The 12,203-nt window shown below is 53.1% G+C and overlaps 1 protein-coding gene across 17 annotated transcripts in view; it reads left to right on the forward strand.

Annotated features, from left to right (window-relative positions):
- Nucleotides 1-12,203, forward strand: part of SLC2A9 (solute carrier family 2 member 9) — a 208,216-nt gene that overhangs the window by 24,603 nt on the left and 171,410 nt on the right. For 16 of the 17 annotated variants that reach the window (XR_012131823.1, XR_012131822.1, XM_073237848.1 and 13 more), the window contains exon 4: nucleotides 7,878-8,002. The exons of the other annotated variant lie outside the window; for it this stretch is intronic. Coding sequence is in view for 14 of the 16 variants with exons in the window: in XM_073237848.1 (XP_073093949.1) it covers nucleotides 7,878-8,002 (125 nt within the window). In the remaining 2 variants the exon portion in view is untranslated. The remainder of the gene's footprint in view (nucleotides 1-7,877; nucleotides 8,003-12,203) is intronic. 17 annotated transcript variants of the gene reach the window in all.

Genomic DNA, 12,203 nt, shown 5'->3' on the forward strand with positions numbered 1-12,203 from the left:
CACAGAGCAGGGCATGGGAAGGGGGTGGGAAGGGCAGAGAGATACCAGCCAAGAAGTCTGAATCTCTGCCCTGGCTCTGCCGGACTTGGGAGACTCGTCTGACACAGATTGCAGACGGCAAGAACTCTGGGAGAAGGAGCCCATGCTGGGGTTCATGTAAGACAACCAGGAGAAAGACTGGATGTGGTAGACAAGACCAGAGGGCTTCAGGAAGGCAGAGAGAGCCAGAGTCTAAAAGGAAGAGTCGGTCAACTCAAAATGTGAAGCCTGTTTGGTCCAAGTTGTTTCTGCATCGTCAGTTTGTCCTGTTCTACGGATGTGGCCCACCTGGTAGTGCAGATGCATGAGCGGGGAAATGACTGGTAAAAATCCAGAAATCATTACTCCGTCCTCCCCCCCCACCCCCACCCAGCAGAGCCAAGTATTGGCCTCCTTGGGGCTCGCATAGGGCTTAGTGTCTCCCTCTGTTACATCACTTAGCATCTTGTGCTGTAACCATTTCATTACTTTTTTCTCTTCCCCGAAAGGAGAGCTCCCTGTTGTAAAACCGTGTCTGCACATGGGCCTCAGCCCCCAGCACAGAAGCCTGTACACATTAGGCAAGGAGGGAACTGCCAGGTGGCTGGAAACATGGCTGGAAGGACGCTGGATGCTTGAATTTTTTCTACCGTAGCTCTCCAAAGTGGCCATCCTTTTCCCTTTTGCATGCTTTTCATTCACTCATTTATTTATTTTCTCAAATATATATCAAGCACTCAGTGGTGAACAAAGCCGGCCAAGGCCCTGGGGGTAACAGTCCTCTAAGCAGAGGGGAATAGCGAGTGCAAAGGCCCTGGGGGAGAGATGGGCCTGGCTTCTCTGAAGATAAGACAGGATGTCAGTGTGGCTGGGGCTGGGGCTGAGTCGGTGAGTAGAAAAGGAAGCTGGAGCGGTCTCTGGGGTTGGCTCCTGAGCCCCTGTGGGGCCGCATAGGGCCTTTCACTTTTACCCCAAGATGGGAAGTTACCAGCGTGTTTAAGAACTCACCTGTCCTCTAGCATTTTGAAATGCTTGCTATTGTCAGGGGATCCCGGGAACATCTGGCAATAACCCAGGTGAGGAGATTTGGTGTGTGTCAGGTGTGTAAGGGGACAAGCGGGAGATAGTGAGAGTTGTTTGAGTTTTGGACATATTTTGAAAGTAGAGAAAACAGGCCTTACTGATGGATTAGACATGGGGAGGGAGCCAGGGGAATCAAGATGACGTGAACATGTTTTGCCTGAGCCATCACAAAGATGGTATTGTCTTGGGGGTAGGGGAGCCCTTGGGAGGGACAGAGTTGGGGGAAAGGGGGAGAACGATATCAAGGGCTCAGCTTTAGGTACACTGCTCGAGCTGTCTGTTAGACCTCCTAGTGGATGTGTTGAGAGGGCAGGTCGGTGGGTGCAGCATGCAGAGAGCTCAGAGGTGAATCTGGATGTCATCAGTACATGGGTGACACTTAGAGCCAGGGGACAAGGTGAGATCTCAGGGACCATATGGAGACCAAAGGAGTAGGCTCGAGGGCTGAGTCCTGGAGGCCTCCGCCCACAGGGGCCTGGGAAGGTGACCAGCCCACGAGGCTGAGCACACCCACCGGGCCGAGGTCCGGGAAGCCAGCAGAGAAGGAGGGGTCAGTACCCGCAGTGTGCATGCTGCCATGGAATGCAGACGGAGCTCCATCAGTGGGCTTTGCACCAGAGCATCTGGCGACCTGGAGAAGAGCTGTTCTGAAGGCACAACGGTGGTGGGTTCAAGAGAGACAGAGAGAACTGGAGACGGTGAGGGTGGGAGACTCCAAGTTTCCTTACGGAGGGCAGCAGAGACGCTGCGTGGCGGATGGAGGAAGGCGCAGATCAGGAGCATTGTGGGGTTCTCTTTTACGGTGGGAGCTACAATAGCACGATAATGAGATGTTCTGGCAGAGAAGGAAAAATTGATAGTCAGGATCAAGGGACCCACAGATGGTGGAAACAAGGTGTGATCTTGGCTTACAGGCCAAGTCGGGCTAAAGAATGGTGGGAAGGGCACGTGGTGGGAGCCGTGGCTCAGGAGGGTCCCGCTTCCCTAGGCCTTCAGAGACGTACTTTCTAACCCAAACTGAAATAGTCCCCATATGGCCCCTGCGTGATCCTGGTCCTGTGGGTCAAGCTAAAGCGTGACACGGGGGAAGGCGGCTCTGACACTTTCCCTGAGCCTTCTCCTGTCCAGGCTGAATGTCCCCTGTCCTTTGGCCACTTCTCAAGGGACACGGTCTCCACTCTCCTCATCACTTTATCCCTCTCGCTCGTAGTCAGCCCTTTGGGGCACAAGCTGATGGTCCTCTGGGTTGCCTGGGGAGATCCCAAGCAGCGAATCAGGCTGCGGTTCCTTGGGGGCGCAGGGCTCTGCTGCAGGCCGCACTCATCTCCTTGTTTCTGTTGCCTGTTTATCCAGGGGAAGAAACGGAGAGACAGTGATTAAAGTCCCACTTTCTGAACCCCAGTGAGTCAGCTTTGTGAATTATTTGCAAAGAATGGTTCCATCCTCACTGAAACACTGGCAGGCTGGGGGTTATTTGGGGAAGGAATATATTAATGTGATGAACTTGCTTAGAGGGTGCGCAGCCCTATTTGCAAATGTTTCAGGTCAGACCTGAATGTGATTTTGACGTTCTCTGCCTAGCACAAAATACACGGCCGAGTCCAATGCCGTAGCTCGGCCAGAGCCCTTGGCAGCATCCTTGGTTGCTGTCTTTCTCTCCACCGCTGTTCAGTCCTTTGGTAAATCCCACCAGCTGTCTTCAGAACACACAAGGGCCTGCCCACTTCTCACTACCTCCACTGCTACCCTCCTGGTCCAGGTTGCTTTCAGCACTTCCCTGACCCATTGCAAAGCTTTCCAGCTGCTTCCCGTTGCACACCTACCCCTACGGCCCGTGGTCAACATGGAAGACTTCGTGATCCTGTTAAACTGTAAGTCAGGCCAGGCCGTTCCTCTCCTTAGGACTGTCCAGTGGCTGCCCATCTCACTCAGGGTAGAAACCCCAGTATAAGGTCCTTTATGAGCCACCCTGCCTCCCCCTCGGCCCTCACTGTCTGCTGCCCGCTGTCCAGCCCCGCAAGTCTGCGCTTACCTGTCACCTCCTCAGGGAGGCCGTCCTGTCCACTCCGTACAGTCACACCCCTCTCCTCCTCTAGTTCTCCTGACAGCATTTGTCACTGCGTGCATGCTAGATATGCTGTATTTTTGCTTGTTTATTGAGATGCACATAACAGTGGGGACTTTGTCATGGTCACGGCCAAATATCAGAACCTAGATGGTGCTCAGCACCCAATCTGCACACAATGTGTGTTGAGTGAATGAGCCTCAGTCAGAAGAATCAATGACCCTAAGTCACCATGGCAACCACCAGTGTGGGCAGCTCAGTGTTGTGGTTCCTGGATTGTTAATGTCCCAGTTAATGGTATGTGACTTCAACCCAGGACTTAACTGCTAGGTCTGTTTCCTCATGTGGAAATGGGGTACCAAGATCACCTAACTCATAGATGTCCAGAGAGTAGAAAACACTTAAAACAGTGCCTGGCACATAGTAAGCCTTCTGTGAATGTTAGCTGTCACCGCGAGTTTTATTTTATTTGTTTTTAAATTTTTTGAGGTTCCACATAAGTTCTAGTTGCCATCCTAAGCCTCGTACAAAAGTCACGTGGATCAGTCAGTGGGCACGTGGCTGGGCTGTCCGGGTGGGAACATTGTTGAGGAAGATTTGGGAGAACGGTGTTTGTCCTGCCCACAGACCCAGAAGCTAAAGGGACCAGGACCGGCCAGAGCTGGGCCACATGCAGGAGGCCTGGGGCAACGCGACTTGCCTCCCAGAATGCGTTCCTTCATTCCTGGGCACCGGGCACCTGTGTCTGCAGGACGGGCCTAGTTGCTGGGGCTGCAGCGAGTGACAGGACAAAATCGCTGCCCACACGGCGCTTACATTCTGGTAGGGGAGGATGGACAGCTAACATAGAAACAGACATGCACGCTTATTCCCTATGTCGCTGGGGCTGGGAAGAAATTAGAAAGGGTGGTAGCATGTAGAGACCTGGGCTCTGCAGGTGGGGAGCAGCCACGTCAGAGAGTGTCCGAGGCAGCATCTGAACTGAGACTGTACTGAAGTGAAACAGTGACCTGGTGGCACCAGGGGGGCCGAGTGAGAAGCAGCCTGGCTTCTCTGGGCAGCTCATAAGCGTAAGGAAGAGGACCAGACGCTGTTGCACAGGCCACCTCAGGCCCGGCCTTACGGGCCCTGGAGAAGAATTTATTCTACATGCAGTGGGGAGCCACCAGCAGGTTTTAAGTAAGGGACAGTAGGCCAGTGTTTGCTTGGAGAAGGCCACTCTGCAGCTCTGTGGCCCATGGACTGCACAGCAGGGCAGGATCAGAAGCGGAGGCCGCCTCTGGCTGTCACAGTTGTATGGGTGTGAGATGAGGGTGCCCTGGGCACTGCCGCACCAGGGGACTGGAAATTGGAGAAGCAGTTTGATTTGGGATATATTTTGGGAGTAGTGTGGACTCAGTGACAGATTGCATATGGGTCGTACAGAAAATAAGAGATGTAAGTATTATTCCCAGATTTTTGGCCTAGCACTAGGAATATAGGTGCTTTATTTACTCAGATGGGAAAGAGGGGTTCAGGATGCATGTGTTGGGGGGTTAGTGGGAATTCAAGGGTTCTATGTTGAATATGCTGGGTTTGAGAAGACTACTAGCCATGCACATGGATGTGTCTAGGAGGGGTTGGACACATGTCAGCTTGGAGTTGAGAAGAGTCTGGGTCACAGATGTAGGTGGGAATTGTCATCAGGTAAGATAATGAGACTGTGTGAAATCACCCAGGAAGGGAGCACGGAGAGGGGAGAACAGGAGAGAGATGAGCTCCTCTCTGAAGGCCCCGGGTAGGTTAAGGGGCCCAGGGGATGAGGACAGACAGCCGAGAAACGGAAGGTGCAGCTGGTAGGGAGAAAACGGGGGATGTCCTGGGAAGGCTGTGCTTCAAGAAAGAGTGTGTGGTCAGAACGCAGAGGCTGTACCACTGGGGGCCACGCCAGGGCCACACAGTAGGGGGCAGGAAAGGGGACCATGGAGAGAAGGCTGGGCCTTGGAGGAGACCTCTCACTACGGGTGCCACAGGGCTCAGGAGAGGGTGGGAGACACCTTGCTCCCTTGCCCACCGTCGACATGGACATCAGACTTCGCCCGGCCAACCCCACTAGGAGGTCTGGGCAATAGAGTTCCCTCTAAACAGGGTGGGCAGAGGGAGGAGAAAGGGCCAGAGGACGGGCAGGCAGCCATGGGCACATTCCCAGTTGCACACTGCCGCTTCTATGTCTGCTTCTAGAAGCCACAAATTGTTGCTAGGTGACATTTGTGTGACAATTTATTTGATGTCTGTGTCCCTAACTAGACTGTAAGGCCCATGCAGGTAGGACGGGGTGACTCTGGCATTCCTGGTGGTATACCCAGTGTCCGGGACTCACTGAACTTTCACTGAGCCGACACATGAGCAGAAGCCCCGCCAGGACAGGCCACAGCCCCTCACCACTCCTTCCGAGCTTTGCCCTGCTTTGTTCTTGAGCCTGACAAGGCAGTTCCTCAGAGGGCCGAGGAAGGGCCGTGAACTCCAGTCAGTGCCAGGGGGGTGCAGGGGGAACTCCTGGTACTCTGAGCTTTCACAGTAACAGAAAATAGTAACTTCAGACTCATCTTTATTGAATCCTGAGTCTAAGATCTTTTGCATCAGAATAAGCAAAGTTAGCCTAGATTGGAATTTTTATATTAAGCCTCTGCTAAATCATAACTTTTTCCCCATTATGATGTTCATTTAAATTAATTTTGAAAGTGAGATTGCATTTATTTTTTGAATAATTAATACATCATGTGGCCTAACTTTCAAAAGGACCAGATGAATGTAAAGTCTCCTTTCAGTTCTGTCCTTTGGCCTCTGTCTACAGGTTACAGAACATGCTGTTTAGAATATTTGCTGTGGAGGCGACCAGGGTTATCAGCTTTTTGTGTATCTTTTTCAAGATGTGTGCCTATCTCTGTGCACGCACACACACACACACACACACACACACACACATCTTTACCACACAATTTGCTGCATATTCTACACAGAGTTCCATACCTTGATTTTTGCACTTAGTAGATCTTAAAGAGCTTTCGTATTTGAATAGAGAAAGCTACCTCTGTTTAATGTCTGCATAATGTGCTACTCTATGGATGTACCATCATTTATTCAAATAGTCCTTTGTTAAAGGACACCTGGGTTATTTCAATCATTTGCCGTTACAGAAGATGTAGCAATGAGCAGTCTTATTAGTTAATGCAAAAGACATTGACTTTGGGATTCTCCGAGAACATGTAGGAAGTGGAAAAAATCTAATGGAAAGTTTGAGATAAGTCAGAAATCATGGAAAGAGCTCTAATCCTAAAAGTAATAAGAAAGTCCCTTTTCAATCCCTAGCTTCTTGCAATTTACAAAACAACTTAATATCTATTAACTCACTGAGTCTCTGGGAAAAAAATATCCTGTGAGAGGCTACAGGTTTTGACTCACTAGTTGTATGACCTGAAACAAGTTTCTAATTGGTCATTTTCTAATGTGTTGGAAAGTTTCTAATTTGTCAATTCAATTTGTAAAATAGGGATAACAATGTACCTGCTTCATGGGTTGTTTGCAGCAGTAAATGAAGTACTCATAACGTAGTTAGAACACGGTCAATAAATGTGAGTCATTCGGGTCATTCTGTTGGTGAGGAAAGGAACACACAGGGCAATAAAGTACAAAGTCACGCAGGCCCTGAAGGGCAGAGCTGGTGCGGGAACCCTGGTCCCCAGAACTCCGAACAAGTCCTGCTTCTCAGCGGTGAGCTCTTAGGCATAAGCTCACCAGGCAGTGAGGGAAGTCCTCGGGCAGCGCACCTACTGACCCCTCAACACCCTGGCTGACCTCCTTCAGGGGCTTAGTTCAACCTTCTGCTCAGCACTGTAGTTCATCATCCCCATCGGGTATAAGCAACACTGTTACATGACCTGCAGAGAAGAAAGGAAGGGAGGGGGTGGGGAGGGAGGGAGGACAAACCTGCCACACACGTAGGTCAGTGCGCTGGCCGTCAAGCTCTGTGCTCTGCTCTGCGATGTGGACCTGGGACCGGCACGCCCCGTCTGCCCGCTGCCCCTGGGGGCACAAGGCGCTTGCTCCTTGTGGTGAGCCTGAACCCCTGCCAGTCCTTGCAGGGAAGTTGGCCGTCAGTTCTAGTTCCCAGCCTTTCTCCATTCCCAGAACTAGACTCATGGCTCAGCCCTCGTGGGCCAGTGCCCACCCCAAAGATCTGAGCCAGCTCCTGAGGCCCCCCTTCCAAGCCCCGAGGTGTCAGCGCTCCAAGGGCAGCATCCCCTCCTCAGAGGTCCCCCTTTGGCTTCTCAGGCCTCCTTCTCAGTGCCTGCCTGACCACTCCCTCGGTTCGATCCTCTCTGTTACAATTACTTGAGCGGTTTGCACTTTCCTGCCTGGACTCGTAAGACACATCCTGACTTCAGAAACATTGACTGAAGGTCTTAGCATCAGTGAGATAAAATGCTGCAACAGGGAATTCACAGACTGTCTGGGATGACAGGCCTTCGGGGTAGCCTACTCGAGGCCGGTGGTGAACTTGGAGGGAGAAGTGCTTGGCTCAGGGCCACACGGCCACGGTGGCAGTGGAGGGCCCGCGGGGTCTAGGCCCTGCTCCTGCCTCTTAGGCCACCGCGCCCGCGGCTTGCTCTGCGGACCCCGGCGAAGGGCCTGACCCCTGCTCCTGCCTCACGGTGGGCCCCCTTTCTTCCAGGAAGCACACTTTGCTGGTCAACAATGGGTTTGCAATTTTGGCGGCCTTGCTGATGGCCTGTTCTCTCCAGGCAGGAGCCTTTGAGATGCTCATCGTGGGACGCTTCATCATGGGTGTGGATGGAGGTGAGGCTTCAGCACGGCAGGGGAGGGGGCTGCGACATGCCTAGGGGGGTTGGAAATGGGAGGGATGTTTGGAGGTGCCACATGACTGTATGGAGTTGGCAGGGACCCAGGATGCAGGGAGCCTGCCTGACGTGGGGCAGTCACACAAGATGCCGTCTTGTGGCGCTCTGGCACCACAGCTGGGAACCCTGGGAAAGACGGGGAAAGACCCAAGTGGGTCCAAAGTCCCAGATGGCCGCTGGCATGTCACGCCTTCCACTTTGTAGTCTTTATTATTAAACTCTTGTCCCAAGGTTATCTGTGGTTTCCAGGGAGTTCTCATGAGAGTTGTGTTTCCTGGGGGTCATCTGACATTTATTCTTTCATTTATTCACAAGCTTTTAGGGAGCACCTGATGTGCCTGGTGCTCCCCTACATGTGGGAGATGCAGGGTGAGCATGACCCTCGTCCCTGCCCCTGGAGCTCACATCCTAGTGAGTGAGCAGATATGCAGTCAGGTACAGGAGGTAGGTAGTGGCAAGTCCTAGCTGGAAAATGGAGAAGGGCAGGAGATGGTGAGGGTTAGGCTGATCAGGGAAGACTGCTCGGAGGAGGAATCACAGCAGAGACTGGAATGATCCAAGGGTGAGACCAAGTGAGTCCCAGGGGAGCTGAGTTCCTAGTGGAGCAGAGTGCAATGGCCCTGAGGCACAGGTGTGCCTGGCTTGTGCAGAAAAGCGTGGGGGGCCAGAGTGGTTGGAGCTGGTGGGCCAGGGGGAGAGTGGGTGCAGATGAGGTGAGGAGCGGCCAGTCAGGTCACACAAGGGGCCCTGTGGACTTTGGGCCGAGTGTGATGGGAAGCAGGGGAGGGGTGGGAGGGATGTGACATGAGCTGGGCTGTGTCTCAGTAGATTCCTCCTGCATCTGTGCAGAGCAGAGGGGATCAAGGGAGGGCAGGCGAGGAATCAGGCAACCAGTCGTCCAGGGAAGACAGCTGAGGCTGGCAGGAGCGGGGCAGGGAAGCAGGGAGGGGGGCCAGATGCTGGCCTGCAGTGCGAAAGCAGGAGACTCAAAATGTATTGTCAAAACCAACCAACCAACTAGCCCTGCTTTCTTTTCTAAGTGCCCAAGTCTGTAAAGTGTGACTTTTAGGCATTTGTGGAAAGATCACAAACCTTAGGATTGCCTCTCAGCTATGCTTGCCAATTTCTGACTTTTCACTAGTGCTTTAGTGGCTCTGAGCCTCAGTTTTCCCATTTGTAAAATGGAGATAACAGTATCTACTTAGAAGGGCTGTTAGGCGGCTGACAGCCTAAAGCTGCTGCAAGAACCTAGTCTGAGCTCACTAACGGCTAGTGCCTTCCTTGTCCATCTCGTGCAAGCTGAGGGCACCAGGCGTTGTGAGTGAGCTGAACAACTCAGGTGTGTCCCCAGAGAGGAGAGCAGGAGAGGAAGGGCCTGGAAGAGGTCAGGGGAGAAGAGACGTCACTAACCCTTCATTGCTCTGCACAGGTGTGCCTGGCTTGTGCAAGACAGTGTGAGGTGGGAATAGTTAACGCAGGACTTTGTAATAATGCAAACTCAGGATGAAATTCCTTCTCTTTTTGGTATTCAGGTAGAAGGGAGATGGATGGAGGCATGGTGATTGGTAGGAGCTAATCATGCCCGTGTGTTTCATTTCCTTCCATCTCCTACTAACACTGAACATCTGTTGCGTCTGTTGTCACTTTAGATTGAGGACAGGGACGCTCAGAGACGGGGACCAGTCATGCTTAGGGGCAAGGACTAAGAACTCTGACTACCTGGGTCCTGCCTCTTCCCTAGGTTCACGTCATTACCTTATCTGTATCAGTTAGGTTTTTCTGCATTAAAAAAAAAACAACTACAATGGCTTAAAGCAGGAACCGTTTTGCTGACTTCAAGTCTATGGGCGGCGGAGCCATGCTGATCTCCTCTGGGCTCGCTCACGTGTTGGTGGCCGGCTGCAGGCCACTTGGAGGCTGGGTGGCTTCAGAGGCCTCACATGTTTGGTGCATGGCAGGTGGGTTGGTCTTGGGGGACCCCAGCAGGGCCAGCTCACCGCTGGTCCCGGTGGCCTCTCAGCCTCTACTGGGGTGGCCTGGCCTTCCCACGGGGTTCTCAGGGTTCCAATAAGCAGCGACAGGGGGAAGCCCCAGCCTGCAGGCACTTGTCAAGTCTCTGCGTAGAGCACATCTGCTGGTGTCCCTTTGCCAGAGCAAGCCCCATGGCCAGGTGTCGGAGGGCCCAACCACCCGGGCCTGTGGACTCAGGGGGGGCCAACGATTTCTTTTTAGGAAAGACCTTCAGGGTTTTTCTCTGATCTCAGCCAGACTCTCTCCTAAGCAGGCAAGGTCTCTGAAGCTGGGCCATAGGGTCCAAATCCTGGCTCCGCATCTTATTGACTGAAAATGAACAGAGTGACAGTGACAATAATGACAGGGGTCCTAGCAGCCCTGGAGTCGGGGGATGTACTATATGCATGGAGCTCACTAGGTGCTCCCCACGCACTGCGTGTCGGTTACGTCTGGCAACCCCAGCCAGGGAGGCCTTGCAGCTGAGTCCCTTCGCCAGGTGAGGGAACGAGAAAGGTGAGTGGGATTGGAATGAAAAACCTCGCAAGTCTTTTCCTAATGAGAAATTGTTTGCCGTCCTTGAGTCCCATAGGGCCCCTGAGAGCCCGTGTTCCTAGCACTGTCCCAGTCACCCAGTTCGCCTCTGTCCAGCTGCTGGGAGTGCCTGCCTGGGCTCTTCTGGGGTGGGGAGGTGACAGTCACATGGGCCCAGCTGCTCTCTGAACTTCCTTAATTAAAAATAAGCCGGAGTCAAAGAGAGATGCCATTTTCACAAAACCACACATTCAAGACAGTATCTCCTGGACCCCTTTTCCTACGAGCTTTTCAAAAGAAACAGAGAAAAACAAGTAAGAACGAGAAGGGAGGAGCGAGGAGCCGCCCCTGCCCCCAGGGCTGGAGTCTGCACGCCGCTGGCCCGCCCCGGCGCGGGGGCTGGAGGGCACTGAGGCGATGCAGCCGGTCGGGAAGGGGGCGTCGCTGGTGCTGAGAAGAATCGGCTGCCCTGCGGGGAGTGAGTAACTTAACACCGAATGGTAGGCCGGGAGGATTTTCAGAAGGCTGTGCAGCTCCAACCAGTTTCTCCCGGAGTATCTGGAATCACAGCTGAAACATAGGACCCTTTCCTCCTTCTAGAAGGTTTGGTGAAAAAATAAACACATTTTCACATTGAAACAAGCCCAGTGCTGTACATTGTTGGAGGCAAAACCCATGCATATTGTAAGGTCAGAATGGAAGAGGGCAGAGGGGTTTGGGGCTGTGGAAGATGTCCCCGCCAGACCTTGCGCGTTCTGCCCACTCCCCTGGGGCGCAAGCCCTCGTCTGCTGCATCAGGGGCTCTGCACTGGACCAGTCTGAGCAGCAGCATTTAGAGAAGCAGATGGCATGGGAAGAACGTGAAATCAGAGCTAAGGATGCAACTGCCAGTTCAGGTTCCACCACTGTGGGGCCATCTGTTCACTTCTGGGGCCCCAGTGAATGCCTAGTAATGTGCTTCAAGTTAAGCTGAATTCACCCTGTTGCTGGCATTCAGAGAGGCCCTTCCGCAAAAAATTAGTGAAGGGAATGCAATGCCCAATCTATAAGCTGAGAGTCTCATTCATTGCATCTCGGCCCAGGCTGAGTTTTTCTGGCTCCTGCTCAAGGCAAACGTGCTTAAGGTGCAGAGATGGAAAAGTATCTGCAAAGTCACAACATAAACCAGATGATACTAGATCTTTTTATCTACAAGGCCCCGCATGGCCTCCACCCGTCCCCTGTCTGACCGTCTCCCCATCACTCTCCCTGCTCACCACTGCGGCAGGCCGCCTTGAGAGCCCCCGTCCGGCTCCTGCCCGGGGAGTTTGCACACCTGCTCTCCCCTGGCGGCTCATCGCGAGGCATCCCTGCCGCTGGTTTCCTTTCACCCCAGGACACTGCTCAAATGTCCCCACAGTGTGGCCCCGCTGACTACCCAGTGTGACCCTGCAGCTGTCCCCAGCCCTGGGCATTCCTTCTTCCCTCCCTGCTTTGTTTTCCTCCTGAGCATTCGTGACTATCTACACACTGCACACTTTCCATGCTTGTGCTCCGCCCCCAGCCCTGCTCCCGCCCATCTCCAGGACTCACACTACTGGACAGCAAGCCTTTTA

Source organism: Manis javanica, chromosome 5 (assembly GCF_040802235.1).
Source record: "Manis javanica isolate MJ-LG chromosome 5, MJ_LKY, whole genome shotgun sequence".
Taxonomy (NCBI): Eukaryota; Metazoa; Chordata; class Mammalia; order Pholidota; family Manidae; genus Manis; species Manis javanica.